Raw genomic sequence first — 18,602 nt, forward strand, 5'->3', positions numbered from 1 at the left:
CATCACTGGTGTGATCTCAAGTTGTCTAAGGCTGTAAATGAAAAATTCTAATCTTTAGTATACCAAGGATTCTTGATATTTTTTTCTTCTTTGGCATATATTATAATATATTAGTGCTTTTGAAGGTCTTTTTATATATGAGCTGTTCTTAAGCTTATGCTTAGGGGTATTCTTTGAAAAACACATAATATGTACTTGAATCAAATGAATTATTTAGTACAGGTCTGAGATTATTTCTTAATAGTTACATTTTAAGATTTATTTTAAAAATTGAGTATTAAGCATGTTCTATTTGTAATAAGCAGACAATCAGAATTCTTTTTTTTTTCTTAAAGCTTGCATTTACCAGAGATGGACTCTGTGGTCTATGGAATGAAATGGTCAAAGATGGAGAAATCGTATACACTGGAATAGAAATTACCCAAAGTGGTGAAGCATCGCCACGAAAAGGTAATATTTCTTATATTAAATATGGGCAAGTCAAAGCTTAGGGGTCACATATGGCCTTTGAATCAATTTTCGTGGCCCTTGAATGTTCCACTTACCAGACTGATAATAAAAAATAGCTTCAGTTTATCTTAATTGTAAAGTGAAAAATACACAATATTTTAAGTAAGCCCTAAAATAAACATAGTCCTGTAACAAATCTTCCCTTCTCAAAGCCAAGATTTAAAAAGAGAAGAAGCTCTGAACTTGCACATATGTGACAGACCTGCCTGCTTTGCATGGTGATTCTGCTCACTAAGGTCCTTGGATTCCCCCAAATGTAAAGTGTAGGTATAGCACCAGTCCCAAGAGGTTGCTCACACATCTGCATGTATGATATGGATAATGTTTTTATTAATGAAGCTATTTCCCAGTTTATATTATTGCTTTTGAAATAAGCATAAGGGATTTATCAGAATATAATAATGTGAAGTCTGCATAAAAATATGGAGTAGGAAAGAATATTAAGGAATAGTATTTGGGCAATAGTTAATATACAACACTATTTTTTTAAAAAAAACAACATGAGCCCTGGTTCAATCAGTCTGACTCAGCATTTGATTAAATGAATTATGAATTCAGCATTTTGTGTTCATTGCTAGATTTGAATAGAGCACAAAGCTTTTTGTACATAATTGAAAGAAATTTTCTTCATTTCAGCCACATAATAAAGGGTAGTGAAGAGGACTTATGTTGAAGCTATTTTAAACAATTCTGAATCAGACAGCCCTTACTATTCTCTACTCACCTTGCTTATAAAAAATAGTCACAATCTAGTTTTACAAAACAGTACTTGTCACAGTTTTTCTGTTCTCTCTAAAATTTCAGATTGGGCAGTCACAAAAATAATTTAAGAAATTTGACTTTCCATAATTATATGTAGACTTTGGCATTGTAATATAACTCCCAAATGTTAGCTATTTCATTTATGATATGTTAATACAGTATCTTGCTGCTCAATTTGGAGATGAGAAAATAACTCTAAGCAACTCTTGATTAAAATGTGCAAAGAAATAAATATTGTAAAATATAAAAATTAAATAAACAGAAAAGATACATTTAATAAATTTTTAATGGTAGAAGTTCCATTTTGTGTGTGAAATAAACAATGATTTTCAGAACATGGTTAACAATGCAATACAGATTTTTAAGTAGAATAGTAATAGAATGGTTAAGTGAAAGAGGAGATTACGTTTCTTCTTCTTCCTCTCCTGACTTCCCCATGCAAGGCGGACAGTAGAGTGAATACGAGTACACAGAATAAGCTTTTGAATGCTTTGACTGACACAGTCTTAGATGTGAAAGTAATTGCTTTAAAAAAAGGATTTTTGTGTTTGTGCTTTCTAAAATCCTATAGAGGAAAGCACTGAAGGCCAGACTGGATCAAAGAAAGAAGATCAGAATGAGAAAGAGAGGAAAGATGAGGATGATACACTACTGCCTACCTATAGAGCTAAATCAATTGTTGAAAGTTGGATTTGGGGAAAACAGCCAGGTAATAATTTTTTAAAAATGGAACTTAGACAACTCCTCTCCTTTTATTGAAGATGTTCTGTTAATTTAAGTAGTCAATTTAATATGCATTTTATTTTAAATAATACAGTAAATACAACCATATAAATTGTTAAATACTTTCCAGGAATGAATTCTGGCAGAACGTTAGCAGAATGAACACAGAATCTTGGCTATGACAGGAAAAGTAGTTTCTGATTTTAAAGTAGTATTTCTTCTTTCTTTATTTTGTGGTATCCACTGGCTTTCAATAATTTTTTGTGGCCATTGTATGGAAAGATCTTGCTAACAAAATTGGTTACTCATTTGGGAACTGACTATTTTATTTCCATGATGAATCTGTATAAGCAGAAAGATGACTCTTTTTTTTCTTTTGTTTCTGCTGCTATTAAACTAGGAATTCACTCAAATGACCAAACTAGTTCCACAGAAACATTGTGAGCTATTATCTTGTAGCCATGAAAGTATGAAATGCTAAGATGATAGCTTGACAGCCACTTGTTTTTTAAAAATGTTTTTATAAGATTTTATTAATTTTTTCTTACATATAATAATTTTTCAACCAATGTGCTGTCTGGGTTTAAAAACGCTAATACCTATTTAATTCCTAATCCTTCATTCTTTCCTCTAACCATTGATAAAATAAGTCCCAAGTTTGGTAATATTCTGTTTCTTCTTTATCTTTCAATCTCATAGTCAATCTATCCATCTCTGCGCATTCCAGTATTTTTTAATTATTTCTTCCTCTGGTGGTACTCCTTCATTTTTCCAATATTGCGCAAATATTATTCTTGCTGCTGTTGTGACATTTAAAATCAAATGTAGGCTTTGTTAATCATTTCTGGCATTATACCTAGTAAGAAAAGGTCAGGTTTAAAGTCAACATGTTCTCCCAGTATCTTTTTCAACCAAGCATGTATCTTTTTCCAATAAGACTTTGCTTTACCACATGTCCACCAAATATGATAATACGTGCCTGAGTTATGTTTACATTTCCAGCAGCTATCTGACATATTTTTAAACATTTTTGCTAATCTTGCTGGTGGCAAGTGCCATCTATAAAATATTTTATATAACTTTTCTTTGTACAAAGTTGAGATTGTCAATTTATAATTTCTGTCCGATAACTTTTGCCACTTTTTTAGTTCTATATTATATCCAAAGTTTTTTTGCCCATCTTATCATTGTTTCTTTAACTTGCTCACTTTCCATTTCCAGAATTTACAAAAAATTATACATTTTCTTAATTAATAACTCATCTGAAGTTAACAAAATCTTATCAAATACACTTTGTTCTTTATAACAGGGCTTTTCAACTAGTGGTATGGGTACCACCTGTGGTACATTGGCACCTGGCAGGTGGTACACAACCATCCTGGAAAAGTGGTAGGGGGGGAGGGGAATGAGCTGAACTGGTGGCAGCACCGCACAAGCCTGAATGAGAGATGGCTGGAGCTGCAGGGCTGTCAGGGCTCAGTGGAAGGGCTAGGATCAGTGCCGCTTCCAGCTGATTGGAACTTCTTCGGGGCTGTCAGGGCTCAGTGGAAGCACCAGGATCAGCGCCAGGCTCCAGCTGGAAAGCGGCACTGATCCCGGCGCATCTGCTGAGCCCAGAAGCAGCGCCAATCAGCTGGAATGTTGCAGCATCTCCAGGGTCTTGTGATTTACATTCAGATGCTTGGCAACTGATTCATATTTATAACAGTCACAGTGTCCCAGGATCATGTGAAGTGACCAAAACGTGCTACAACCACCCAGCAGAGGGGGGAGGGAATAAAAACCAAACACCCTTCACTCCACCCCCGCTGCCAATCCTCAACAGAAATGCTCACAACAATGAAAACCTCGGACAGGAGGAAGAGCACCGCCAGGCGTGCAGGCACATGTCTTGCTTGGCTGTGGCTTGGGGGGCACTTCTAAATTTTTTCAAAGTCTACCAAGTTTGGATGAACAAATGCTTCCATAGTTGACAACCACCCTGTAATTTTCAGGTATATTTTACTTTTAATTTTTTGCTTCTAATTTTTCCCATACTATTAACAAAGCATTTCTTATATAGTGATTTTGGAAATACTTATGAACAATTGTAAATCACCCCTCCAAATATAACAACCTTTTGTTTCTAAGAGTTATCCATTCTTTCACTCATGTTAGAACAGATGCTTGATAATGCAAAGCCCACTCAGGTAGCCCAAAACCTCCATTTTCCTTAGCATCTTGTAATGTTTTCATCTTAATTCTAGCTTTCTTTCCTTGCCAGACAAATTTTAAAATTAATGAATTTAAATCTTGGAAGAATTTTTTTCTCAAGTTTTATCGGAATTGTTTGAAATAGAAATAGAATTTTCAGCAGTACATTCATTTTCACCGAAGCAATTCTTCGTAATATTGACAATTACAAATTCTTTGATCTTTCTAAGTCCAGTTTTATTTGATTCAATAATTTTATATAGTTATGTTTTATTGTTGAACATCTTGCTGATAGATGTATACCCAAATATTTAACCTTTTTCACTATCTGTAACTCTTATTTTTTCTGACATTTGTTTTTTTTGTTTATCTGTGAAATTCTTAACTATTACCTTAGTTTTTTCTCTATTTATTTTTAATCCCGCCATTTCTCCATACTGTTCTGTCTTTCTCCATAATTTAGGAATCATCTCCAAAAGTTCTTCTAAGATAAATACTAAATCATCAGCAAATGCTTGTTGTTTGTACGTTTCGCCTTTTATCTGCAGTCCTTTAATTTCTGTATTTTGTCTAATATTTCTGTTTAAAATTTCCAGAGTGAAAATGAATAACAATGGGGATAGTGGGCATCCTTGCCTTGTGCCTTTTCTTATCTCAAAGCTCTCAGTACAATCTCCATTCACGATCACTTTGGCTTTCTGTTTGTTATATATTGTTTTTATTATATTTATCAAGTTCTGTCCAAAGTCCATTATTTGTAATTGCTGAATCATAAATTGCCAGGAAACATTGTCAAATGCCTTTTGGAGATCTAAAAATATTAGTGCCAATTGTTTCCCTGGATGTAGTTCATAGTATTCTAATACGTCCATTATCACTCTTAAGTTATTTTTAATTTGTCTCTGGTAAAAAGCCATTTTGGTCTGGATGTATAAATTTTATACATTTTGCTAAGTGCATTGCTGTTATGTTTATTATAGATGTGAACGAACTGAAAGAATGCCTTTATATATTAGTAAAGGAGCAGCAGGTTCTAGCCAAGAAGACCGCCACCACAACTCTCTCTGCTCTCAGGCTAAAACAGAGGCTTGCTATATTAGAACGCTATTTTATCGCATTAAATAGGAGTATTCTTCTTGAGAATGTCAAGGTTAAGCGGAAAAGCAGCAATATCCCATTGCCCATGGTGGATAAGAAAAGGTAAAAGCTTGATGAAAGAAATCCAGTCTATTTTCCTCCATATATTCCAATTCTGTCGTATAATAATATCATTAGGATTTTGGTTCTATACATAAGGTATTACAGGTGGTCCTCAACTTACGAGCACAACTGAGCCCAAAATGTTTGTTGTTAAGCGAGACATTTATTAAGTGAATTTTGCCCCATTTGATGACCTTTTTTGCCACAGTTGTTAAATGAATCACTGCAGTTGTTAGTAACCTTGTTATTAAGTGAATCTGGCTTCCCCATTGACTTTGCTTGTCAGAAGGTCATAAAAGGTATCATATGATCTCAGGATGCTGCAACCGTCATAAATATGAGTCAGTTGCCAAGTGTCTGAATTTTGATGACGTGACCAGCGGAATGCTGCAATGGTCGTAAGTGTGAAAAATGGTCGTAAGTCACTTTTTTCAGTGCTGTTGAAATTCATATGGTCACTAAATGAACTGTTGTAAGTCGGGGACTACCTATATAGCAATTTTGTTTTGCATGGAAGATGAATTCTTATAAAGCTTAGGTCAGAACGATAGTCCACTGTTTCCTGACTGTGTACCAGAAACATATTTATTGTTTATACGTTTTGAGGCAGTTGGGTTTGAATCATGCTTTTAAGATTAGGGGGGGGGAAGTTTGCATAGGAATTAAGCAAGAGATCATTCCTCAATTTCTCTCTTGTAGCCCTAGATCTGTAAGCAAAGGTGTTGAAGGTCTGGCTCGAGTAGGATCCAGAGCGGCTCTTTCATTTGCCTTCGCATTCCTAAGGCGGGCTTGGAGATCAGGTATGTTACAGGCTGAGTATTGAATAACTACCCTAAATTTGCAGATAGTTTTGGTCAAAAAACCCCAGACCCTTCAACTGTCCCTGTTTTCACATACTGTGAAATATCTATCACAGCTAAAACACATTGCATTTGTAGGTGAGGATGCAGATCTTTGCAGTGAATTATTACAAGAATCTCTAGATGCTCTGCGAGCCCTATCAGAAGCATCCCTGTTTGATGAAGGAACAGTATCCTCTGTATGGTTGGAAGTTGTGGAGAGAGCAACTAAATTTCTAAGGTCTGTTGTAACTGGGTAAGTTTTCAAAATACTGTTTGATCCATGTTTTAATACAAATCGTGTTACTGAAACATGATTTTGAGTGTGATATCATTTTTCTTCTATCTTCCTTTTTGTTGGAATCAGTTGGAGTAGGCAACTTATTGTTTTTCATATAGGTTGAAGAGTCAAATACAATCATCTTTCCTAGCCAGTGAGGCATTTGATGAATATTGTAATTATAATCCAGAACATATAAAACAGACTCACAATTTGTAAAAGGGAAAGGGTCACATTGATAAATTAAAAATAATTATGGGCTGCAAAGGAACATGTTCCTCAATCAGCTGTTTGAGGATTAGTGAAGTGGTAGCAGTGCTAGAGCTGGCTGTGAGGCATTGGAGATGCTTGGCAATGTACTTTTCAGAATGGTGAATTTGTTCACTTTTTAAAGGCTATCGTGCAGCCCTGATTTAAAGAGTAATAGACTTGCTGCTCTAAACCAGGGGTCCCCAACCCCTGGTCAACGGACTGGCACCAGGCCGTGGCATGCCTGAAACCGGTCCACACAAACAGGCAAAATCCCATCTGCGGGATGCAGGCAGTACATGAAACCATGCCTCCTCTGGTCTGAAGAAAAACCTCTCTCCATGGAACTGGTCCCTGGTGCTCAAAAGGTTGGGCACCTCTGCTCTAAACAACCTGGAATTAAATAGTTGGGTATCATTTTACTGCTTTAAAAATAGCAACATAAGGAATATGAACTCTGACTTACATTTCTTTTTGTTTTGTTTACATTTATGTCATTAACATACCCATATATGTCTTTTGTAAATTTTCATTAAATTTGTTGTGTTATGCTTGTTTATAAAGAAATTGGAAAAACAGAATTAATAGTATGACTAAGTGGTGTTTAGATATTTAGGGAAAACATTGGATAATAGGATAGTGAGGGACTAAGTTCTGTACTGTATATATGTGGTTTGTTTGTAAGTAAATATATTTCTGCTTTTAAATTAGAGACATCCATGGAGCTCCAGGTTTAAAAGGCTCAGGAAACATTCCACTGCAAGACCAGCACTTAGCACTTGCTATATTACTGGAATTGGCTGTTCAGAGAGGCACACTGAGGTAAACCCTTTAAGAGATCTTTCATTGCAGAATCCAGCATCATTTGAACATTATAGTTTCTGGGAACATTTGTATGGGTAAGGAAAGGAAGTTTTTGAAAAAACCCAAAAGAAATAGAAATGACAAGATTTATTCCTCCATGCCTTCAATTTAATGTCAGTTCTTTTTTCAGCCAAATGTTGTCTGCTGTGATACTATTGCTTCAACTCTGGGATAGTGGTACGAGAGAAACAGATAATGAACGCTCAGCACAGGGAACCAGTGCCCCACTCCTTCCTTTGTTGCAGAGATTTCAGAATATAATTTGTAACAAAGAGATGAACAGTACAGAAGAAGAAATTCAGGTTTGTACTTCAGTGCTTCTATTTAGACTACAAGCATGCTTTTGTACATTTATGAAACAATATTTATTTATTTATAAAAATATAGAACTGGCTTCTTGCTAGTGACCACATAAATATAAAAATACAATAATGCATTTTGAAAAAAAACCTTATTATATTATCACGTAGTCAAAATCCCATACATGCCAGATTAAATTAACAACCTGGTTCTATGGAGAAAGTCAAGTTTTCTGGAAGACTAACATCTGGATCATAATGGGGATCTCTTCCATGGGCAAGTACCATGACTGAGAAGTATAATTATTTTGCTGATATTAACCATCATACTTGGATAGTTAGTTGTGGGACCTATTTTAAATTGCATTTTATGTATATCTTTAAATTCCCTGAATTATTTTTAAATTCTGAATGCAGTAGAAACAAAATGGAGAGAGATGAAAGTTGAAATAATTCTATAGTTATCGCTGTAATAGGAAAACTTGCATTATTGTGTACACCACTTTTAGTTCTGATGTTCAGTTCTGTGTACTAAATCCATGATCTGCCCAATAAGTAAGTTGTCAAGTGGATCTTTCTGTTAAAATATTGTATAAATCTTGTTAATTACAAGTGGATCTGTCACAGAATCTATAACTTCCTAGCTAATTTATCTTGTTAAAACTGTTTAGCTCTTTAATGTGCGGATTTAAACAGATACTACTTAAGATAATAGATTTAAATGTATTTATTTTAGATGTTGGCTTATCCACTAAGTCCAAATGAAAACTTCCTAAGATACCTAATACTGCCACTAGACAATGAGCTAGCAATTGATTTAAGGCAAACAGCGGTTGTGGTTATGGCTCACCTGGATCGCCTAGCCACTCCTTGCATGCCCCCGCAGTGCAGTTCTCCGACATCTCATAAGGTAATGTACAGCAAATTGGATAAATGAAACTGGGGATATGCTAAAGCTTATGTAAGAGACTTTATCTGTAATGGATTTTTAAACTTTGCCCTGCTGCCTCTGTGCCATGCAATAAATTGCTTTTTATGTACATCTCAGTTTTAAGAGCAGTTAATCATGCTATCTCGTGGATTCTCTGAATTCCTGTTTGATGTGGGTTACAGTGTTTTGACTTTTGGTAGATTTTGTAACTGCTATATTATAGAAGAACTGCCTGATCTTTTAGATCTTTCTCATAAAGATTAAATCAAATTAACAAAATCCAGATACTGTCACTTATTCAAGTTTATCTAACTATCTTTCTCAAGTCTGTTTAGTTGCAAATCTCAACCTAAGTAGTAACATGGTTGAGATTGGAATCATTTATTCAAATTATTAATTATTGTACTTTAAGATTAATTGTTGATATTTTCTCAAATGATGAATTTTCTTCTAGGCTTCTTTGCAGGAGTTTATAGCATGGGGATTAATAGGATGGAAATACTACTCTAATGTCAGTGGTCCAATTCAGTGTGAAGGACTTGCCAGTCTTGGAGTTATACAGATTGCTTGTGCAGAGAAGCGTTTTCTGATCTTGTCCAAAAATGGGCGTGTTTATACACAAGCCTACAATAATGACATATTGGTAGGTGGTTTTTATTTACTTTCTATCTTCCTTTCAAAACAAAAGACAACGTTCTTACTGTACAAATTTGAAGCTTGTCAGAAATTGCCTATCTCAGCTTTAAAATATACTAAAATATGCTACAACCTGTAATGCATTGGACCATACTTTTAGAGATATTTCTTTTCTAAAGAGAGAAACAGAATGAGCATGGGGGCGGTAGAAAAGCAGTGGAAATGGGGGCTACTTCCAGCTTCCTACTGACTTCCCCATTGATTTTGCTTATCGGAAACTGGTAGGGAGTGTCAGAAATCACTCCTTCTCCTTGATTAACCCATGGAACTGCCTGTCACTTTGCTGAGGGGATGGGGAAACAAAGGGGACTGTGGACTATGAGGTAAACTGCACTTCCACTTCCCATACTGTCATATCCTGATGGGTTCTCTCCCTTCAGGGAGGAACAGAGCTCATGTGTTGAGTTCTGGTGCTCCCCAGCCAGACCTATCTTGCCAGCAGGTGTCCATGTTGTTCTCTTGTCCTCCCCTCACTCCCCACAGTGGTTAAGAGATTTTAAATTTCAGCCTCAGTTCCAAATCAGCCAATCACAATTTATCTGTCAGATCTTGCCAGCAGCCAGTTGCATGCAGTTCTGCTTTAGAATGTTGAAAAGATTAGACCCTGAAATAAGAGATGACCTCACCTAGTGGTTTTGTTTACTATATGTTGAAGAAAAAATGAAACTGGAAAAAGTCCTTGTTTTAATGCCTTTGTATTATATAAATCAGGATATGTGATTATTTTTCCATGTTGAATATAGTTGTGAATCTTAGACTAATTAATTAAATATGCTTAGTTTGAGTGAAAAACATTGTTATTGGATTAGTTATTGAAACTTTTTGAGAATATTCTATAATTTCTTTCTGTAAGGGTTCTTACTTTACCTTTTCTGCTGTTCTGCAATGCACAGTTTCTATTTGTGTGTGTTTATTTCTAGGCACCACAACTTGTACAGAGTCTTGCTTCTAGAAATATTGTTAAAATTGCAGCACATTCAGATGGACACCACTATCTGGCTTTGACTGCAACTGGAGAAGTTTTCTCATGGGGTTGTGGAGATGGTGGACGACTGGGCCATGGGGATACTGTGTATGTATTTTAGACAGCTTGGGATAAGAGGCTTGAATGTAAAATGCTTTCTTCCCGTTTGCATTTATTGAGATTAGAACCAGTAAAATAATTACTGGAAACAAGGATTATTAGGTTAAAAATAAGCTGAAATTATCTGTTACAAATTGGCATGATATGTAGCTGACACTTGGGCACATTGCTGCTCTTGCTTTTTAGAGTGCGGCTTTTGATACACACACACACACACACACACACACACACACACACACACACACACACAAACACACTTGAAGAAGGAAGGGAGAGGAGGGAGGGAAGCAGGATATTATTTGTGGATGGAAATAACATTTCCACACTGGTTTTCATTGGTTTCAACTGGAATTGACAAACCTGGCAAGTAGGAGAAGCTAGCAGTGTCCATGATTTTGTCTGGATTTGTATTTTTTTGAGGTCAATCTTTTTTTTTAAAATAATTTTTATATTCAGGGTTGTCTTCTCCAGGTTAATATAATTTGTTCCTGTTTTAATAGTAAATACAATGTTAACACTGATTGGAGGGCAGTTTTTTGTTTCTGTTTTTTTATTTTTAGCGTACTAAATTAGCAGCTGCATTTCTGCTTTGTAATTCTGATGGACATTGATCTGTATTAGGGTCAGATGAGGCAAAATCTTGGAAGGCAGTAAGCCTTATGTGATTATATATGTGAGTGTAAGAAGAGATGATTCTTCAAAGTTCCCAGCATAATATATAAAACATTGGAGCATGTCTTAGAAGTTTTCCCAATATTAAGAATATTAATTTATAGAGAACATTAACATATTTTGGGGTATTCAACTTCAATCATTTTGATTATATTTAAGACAGCAACATTTGCAGCTACCCATTTTGCTATAACTTTCTGCAATGAGACAGTTGAATAGTATGGGAAATCTCTCTTACATAGCAGTGAAACTTTGATAAATATAGCAACATAGACAATTGGGCAACTCCTTGCTCAATGCAAGAATGCAAACCAGCATGTATTTTACAAGTATCTATGTGGCTGTTGGTTGAAACTATCCAATGCTAGAAAGCCGACATTTTCTTTGAATAGCTTGTTTGTCTAATAATATACTGCATTAGTACATGATGTCTGTTTTGATTTGTTTGTAGTTATTACCGTGTGCATGGAGTCTGTTGCCTTTTTATAATAAGTGTTCTGTTAATTCTCATAGTTTTGCTTTCCTGTCCCATTCCCTTTTTCCAGACCCTTAGAAGAACCAAAGATGATTTCTGCTCTCTCTGGGAAGCAGGCTGGAAAACATGTTGTACATATTGCATGTGGAGGCACCTACAGTGCTGCAATAACAGCTGATGGAGAATTGTACACATGGGGCCGAGGAAACTATGGCAGACTGGGTCATGGTATGACTCTAATATTTTCTTTAAAGCAGGAGGTGGCAGCCTTTTTGGTTTATTGGGTTCTCATAATGGTATGTGGAAATGTTCTTGGGTGATACGAGGAAAAGCCACAGACTTAGACAACCATCAATCAAAAGGTATCTCAGAAGCAGAAGGGGCATGATAAGTGCCTTAGAAGGAACTCTGTACGTTTTCTGGAAAGTAAAAGTAAAGGAGGGGAAAAATACTTTCAAAGTTGCAAGATTTTGTTGTGGTAATTTCACAATAAAGGTAGAATTAGTACTATGATTTGTGCTTCTTGTCTGCACTACTTCTGTCAGTCCCCATAGATACTTATCAGGACACTGCCATTCTGGTGGGACGGGTTCTCGTGTTTTTTTCTGTGATGTATCCATTTTACTTTGTTCCTCTTTTGCTTTAATGTATCTTCCAGGGAAATGGGAGGGAGGTGGGATGTGCCTGGGACCATCTGCTTTGTCTTATCCCTGGAGAACCAAGGTTGTGGCGCCTGAGAACAACTTCTTATCACCTACTCGGAGTTCTCACAATACCTTCACACCTCTGGATTGGTTCTCTATGGACTGGGCAGTTGGGAGGGGTTTGAACAATGGGGTTTAACCTAGCGTTTTTGTACGGGAACTTTAGATCCTGCCTGTTTTCTCTGCAATCACTTTCAATAAAATATCCTTTTGAAATGCTGCCTGCTTCAAGAGTTTGACTTTCTTGAGGAAATAGCTGAGGTGAGATGTTACATTAGGCAGGATATGCAAAGTGGTCAACCCAGAGCAGCACCAGACCTATTGTGGAGACTGTGCACACGATTTCTAACCAGGGCAGTGAGCATGAAGAAGCTGAGTATTGGAGAGAGACCTCCACCAAAACTCACCCCGACACAAACTCCGCCGGATGGACAAAGGAAGCTGCTGCCCTGGAGGATCCTTCGAAGCTGAGATTGTCTGACACCTGACAGTATGGCTGGAGGCATGAGATGGAAATGCTGTATGATGATGGTGAACTGGAGGAAGAACTGGATCATGCTGACGGCCTCATGAAACGAGCAATGCGCTTCATGATAGAAGCTTTCCAGAGCCTGAAAATATGAGAGGCCATAGTTTGCATGGAAAGAGATGACAGAAGTCATGAGGAAGTTGCATATGGAAGGTGGGAATATCGACCCCAGAGACAGCTGCCAGCACTACTGAATCCGCAGAGAGGGTGACAACCACACCAGCCAGTCCTCCTTGAAGGGACCCTGGTGGCGCGAATGTCCAGAGAGTCAGTGGAGGGGGACCCCATCAGTAGGAGTGGAAGGCACCCCCTTTTGGTGTCAAGTTTGATGGAGACCCCCAGCAATTGGGGTTCTTTCTTGCCCACATCCTCACCTACATGCAAGAATACTGGCAAGATATCCCCACCAAAGAGGCTAGGGTCAGGGTTGTCAAACTGGCTCTGGAGGGGGCTGTTGTCTGATGGACGGTGACCCTCTACAATGTCAATGCCTCAGACCTTCAAAACTTTAACCACTTCATGGCAGTGCTGAGACTGAAGTTTTAAGATCCCCTGCTGACCAGAAGCTAGAGATCGCATCAAAACCGTGAGGCAGTGGATAAGTATACTGAGGAGTTCCGAGACCTAGCCTCCTTCCTCAACTGTCTGGAAGACATCCTGGTGATCTGCTTTAAGGATGGACTGAACAGCGACCTGTACCATGCCTGCATCACAGAGGGGTTCCTGCTTGCCTCCATGATTGGTGCATCCTGGCTGAAGAAGCAGAGATCGGCCAGGCGCAGAAACAGTACTGATCAGGCAAAGTGTATGGAAACGGTCTCCACCTGAAAAGAAAAGGGAGGCTGCCAAACCCCAGACAGCCCTGTCACACTCAACCACCTGCTTAAAATGTGGTAAAGAGGGTCACTGGGCGACGAAGTGCTGGATGAGGATCCTAGTAAAGAAAGGAGACCGACTACCAGGGAGAAAGTCGATGAAGCCCTCACAGTGCACTAAGGATACAGCCCTAAAGAGCGCCAAGGTCGTAGAGTTCCATCCCTCCTCCAAACCGAGAGGGAACTTCAACCCCATTTGAAGCAGACCTGGGACCCTCCAACAATGACTACAATGATGACCCGGTAGTAAATGGGCTGATCATGCCAGTAACCATGTCCATAGAGCTGTTGATCCCAGACATGGAAAGAAAGGTGGCCCTAAAAGCATTGCTAGACTCGGGGTACACCATAGTCTAGTACCTTTGTAGGAAAATGGGTTCCGCCTGAGGAGACTAAAGTGCCTGATTGCTTTTTGTCAACTAAACGGGTCAGTTGCAGGGGGCATCTCAGCCACCTTCGCCCCTGGTCCTAGCCATGGGAAGCCACTCTGAGACTCTAACCTTTAGAGTGGCACCTGGAATGGAATGGCTCCTTGTCTTAGGACTGGTTTGGCTCAAAAAATGGAATCCACGGGTAGCCTGGAGGAAGGGACTCTTCAAGTTCCCAAAGATGGAGCAAGCCCCATGCAACGGTGGCCACAAGGCAAGGAAGGAACCCCTCAGAGAAGTGGCGGCTGCCTCAAAGAGAAGTTGCTGCAGGACGTACCCCGAGAATACCACAATTTGGTTGATGTGTTTAGTGAGAGAGGTTCGGATAAAATTTCTCCCCACTGACCCACATACTGTGCTATTGAGATTGTTCTCAGGGCCAAGTTGCAAAACCCAAAACTCTATTCCATGACTCCAAGGGAGTTAGCTGAACTGTGCAAGTTTATAGACAAAAACATGGCCTGAGGCTTCATTCAGCCAGCCAGACCCAGGGTGGACGCTCCAGTTCTGTTCCGGGAGAAGAAAGATGGGTCTCTTCATCTCTGCATTGATTATTTATTTTTTTTTTATTTTTTTATTTTATTTTAATCCCATTTATATCCCGCCCTTCTCCGAAGACTCAGGGCGGCTTACAATTTAAGCACAAACCAATGTGCTTAGCAGTAGCCTTCATTCTATGTATATGCCTGCTTATTAGGGCTTTCGCCCCCCCCAAGCGGCATTATTACAAAGTCAGCTTATTGCCCCCAACAATCTGGGTCCTCATTTTACCTACCTCGGAAGGATGGAAGGCTGAGTCAATCTTGAGCCTGGTGGGATGCGAACCTGCACTAATTGCAGGCAGCTGGTGTTACTTAAGGAGGCATTAGCCCACTGCTCCACCAAGGGGGTCTTAATGTGTGTGTGGAAAATGTGTACCCCTTTCCACTCATGAAAAATATGCTAGCCCACCTTTCAAAAGGCAGAATATTTTCTAAACTGGACTTATGGGAGGTGTATTACCGAGTCAGAATTAAGAAGGGGTATCATGCCTCTGTCGGAGCTTGAATCTGCTGAGGAAAATGAGCTGGAACTGGACCTTATGGAGGTCGAGGAACAGATTTCTGTGGCTTCAAAGGAATGTGGGGAAGAGCAGGCCAAGGCAGGCCAGGGCCTTTCAGGATTGGGACAGGATGAACATGAGATACAAAGCTCAGGTAATGAGCAAGGGCCACCCTCTCCTGATCCTACAGCACGGAGAGTGGAGAGAAGGAGAGAACAACCCAGGCAGGCTCAACCACTCGGGAGGAGAGCTCCCCGCCCCTCCCCACAAGGCACACCTGGAGACTGAGACTTAAAGAGATGCTGTAAGGAGGGGCATTTGTTGGGAACAAATGCTGATTTCTTGGAGTTTTGTGTTCTGTTGCTGATCTTGGAAACAACTCTCTGATCTCTTGCTGTGTTGTGATTTCTGCTTGGAAACCCTGAAACTCTTGACCATTGGACTGGCTGACAAACTTGATTTGATGTTCAAAGATTTGGCTTCTCTTCTGAAACTGCTCAGGCAAGCTTGTTTTTCCACAGACTCGTTAGATTTTGGATGTACGTTTCATTCCTTGTTATCTACGTGGCCTTGAGTAAATTACTCTTCTAATCTAACTGTATGTAAAACTACTTGCAGCCAGAGGCTGCTGAAGGTGTGTGTGTCTTTCTTTTTTCTGAGGCTTGCCATAAATGTGGGAGCATTTGGGGAAAATTGGAGCAAATTATTTGCCAGTTGACTGTTTTGGCTCTGTGCTGTGCCCTGGGTCATCACAAGGGGGATGAATGTCAAGCCGCATTCAAAAAGTTAAGAAGACTTTTTTCCGCTGAGCCATTGTAAAGGCATCCAGACCCTAAAAAGCCCTTTGTTATTCAGGCTGATGCCAGTGATGTAGCAGTGGGAGCCATGCTGCTCCAGGAAAATGAGAAGGGCCAACTACAGCCTTGTGCGTATACATTGAAAAAACTGACAGAAACCCAGCAATGTTGGGCAGTATGGAAAAAAGAGGCCTATGCACTTAGGTGGGCCTTCCTCACCTGGCGACGTTTCCTGGAAGGGAATAAAATCCCTTTTGAGGTCTGGACTGACCACAGAAATTTAGAAGCTCTGAAGCTCTGAAAACTCCGAGGAAATTGTCCCCCAAGCAGGCAGGGTGGGCACACCACTTTCAACATTTTAATTTCACCCTCCGTTACTTAACGGGAGGGAAGAATTTCTTAGCCAACACCCTGTCAAGGCTACTGCAATATAATAGTGCAAAAGTGAAAGTGGTCAAACCTTTGCTTCCAGTGTGACAATTAGCAGCTCGAGTAAACATGAGGGCGCAAGCAGAAGAGGGATCGCCGCCAGATAACACCACTACTCTGGCTTTCAAACAAGCCCTTATCGAAGACGAATGGTTCCTCAACCTCAAAATTATTTGCTCAATGAAGGAAAAGCTACCTTGGGTAGGAGGAAAATTATACGTTCCCAACCAGTCAGAGACTGAGAACTATGCAATCATGCCATGATTTGAAGCTGGTGGGACATTTTGGGTTCATGAAAACCTTACACCTCCTAAAGAGGCAATTTTGGTGGCCATCCCTTAAAAAGGACATTGAAAACTATTTATTTATTTATTTATTTATTTAAATTTTTATACCGCCCTATTCCCAAAGGACTCAGGGCGGTTTACAGGGCAGCATAAAATACAATATAAAAATAGTATAAAATTAAAATAGATTAAATTAATTAAGCACAACAATTAAAACAATATTAAAAGCTAAAACCCCTTCAGTCCAGGCCTGATAGATCAAAAAACCAGGTTTTCAGGTCCCGGCGAAATGAACGCAGAACGGGGGCGGTCCAAAGTTCCACCGGTAAATCATTCCAAAGGGCAGGCGCGCCCACGGAGAATGCCCTCCTGGGGATCACGCGCTGGCACTCCTTAACCGCCGGCACCCTGAGAAGGCCCTCCCTGTGGGAGCGCACAGGACGATGGGAAGTTGATGCCGGCAGCAGGTGTTCCCTTAGATAATCCGGACCCAAGCCATTTAGAGCTTTATAGGTCATTACCAGCACCTTGAATCTCACCCGGAGGGCAACCGGAAGCCAATGCAGCTCACGGAGAAGAGGTGTTACACGGGAGTATCGGGAAACTCCCATAGCAACTCGCATGGCTGCATTCTGCACCAGTTGAAGCCTCCGCGTGGTCCTCAAGGGCAGCCCCATGTAGAGAGCGTTGCAGTAGTCTAGCTGGGAGGTCACGAGTGCATGGGTGACTGTGTGTAGGGCATCTCGGTCCAGATAGGGCCGCAACTGGCGCACCAGACGAAGGTGGGCAAAAGCCCCCCTGGTCACGGTTCCTATATGGTCTTCAAAATTGAGCCGTGAATCCAAGAGGACGCCCAAGTTGCGAGCCCTATCGACAGGAGTAACACCTCACCCCCCCATCATTAATGATGGAACATGCCGGTATGCACAGCCACTCAGTCTTGGCAGGATTGAGACGAAGCCTGTTTCTCCCCATCCAAACCCGGACCGCCTCCAGGCAACGGGACATCACGCCGAGTGCATCACTGGGTTGGTCCGGGGTGGAAAGAAAAAGTTGGGTATCATCAGCGTACTGATGATACCCCACCCCGAAACCACGAATGAGCTCGCCCAGCAGTTTCATGTAGATGTTGAACAGGAGGGGAGAGAGGACTGACCCCTGAGGGACTCCACAAATGAGAGATCTCGGGGCGGACCTCTGCCCTCCTGTCAAAACCGACTGCGAGCAGCCCAGGAGGTAGGAGGAGAACCATCACAAAATAGTGCCTCCCACTCCCAACCCCCTGAGATGCCGCAGTAGGATACCACGGTCGATGGTATCAAAAGCCGCTGAGAGATCTAAAAGGACTAGGACAGAGGAACATCCCCTGTCCCGAGCCCCCCAGAGATCAGGACTAGGACAGAGGAACATCCCCTGTCCCGAGCCCCCCAGAGATCATTCACCAGTGCGACCAATGCCATCTCCGTGCTGTACCCGGGCCTGAAACCCGATTGTTACGGGTCAAGATAATCAGCTTCCTCCAGGAACAGAGGAAGCTGATGCGCCACCACACTCTCAACAACCTTCGCCAAAAAGCGAAGGTTGGAGACCGGACGGTAGTTATTTAAAACAGCCGGGTCCAGAGCAGGCTTCTTGAGGAGGGGTCTCACCACCACCTCCTTCAAGGCGGCAGGAAAGATACCCTCCTTCAAGGAAGCAGATATTACTGCCTGGAACCAGCCTCGTGTCTCCTCC

The 18,602-nt window shown here is 40.2% G+C and overlaps 1 protein-coding gene across 1 annotated transcript in view; it reads left to right on the forward strand.

The window, feature by feature from the left end:
- The window catches only part of HERC2 (HECT and RLD domain containing E3 ubiquitin protein ligase 2), a 166,135-nt gene that overhangs the window by 14,059 nt on the left and 133,474 nt on the right, over positions 1-18,602 (forward strand). Inside the window, exons 3-13 of the mRNA XM_083361535.1 lie at positions 336-450; positions 1,844-1,981; positions 5,169-5,388; positions 6,088-6,188; positions 6,327-6,483; positions 7,468-7,578; positions 7,751-7,922; positions 8,656-8,829; positions 9,305-9,493; positions 10,467-10,618; positions 11,848-12,005. Of these exons, the coding sequence (XP_083217661.1) occupies positions 336-450; positions 1,844-1,981; positions 5,169-5,388; positions 6,088-6,188; positions 6,327-6,483; positions 7,468-7,578; positions 7,751-7,922; positions 8,656-8,829; positions 9,305-9,493; positions 10,467-10,618; positions 11,848-12,005 (1,687 nt within the window). The remainder of the gene's footprint in view (positions 1-335; positions 451-1,843; positions 1,982-5,168; positions 5,389-6,087; positions 6,189-6,326; positions 6,484-7,467; positions 7,579-7,750; positions 7,923-8,655; positions 8,830-9,304; positions 9,494-10,466; positions 10,619-11,847; positions 12,006-18,602) is intronic.

Source organism: Vipera ursinii (genome assembly GCF_947247035.1).
Source record: "Vipera ursinii genome assembly, chromosome: 4".
Taxonomy (NCBI): domain Eukaryota; kingdom Metazoa; phylum Chordata; class Lepidosauria; order Squamata; family Viperidae; genus Vipera; species Vipera ursinii.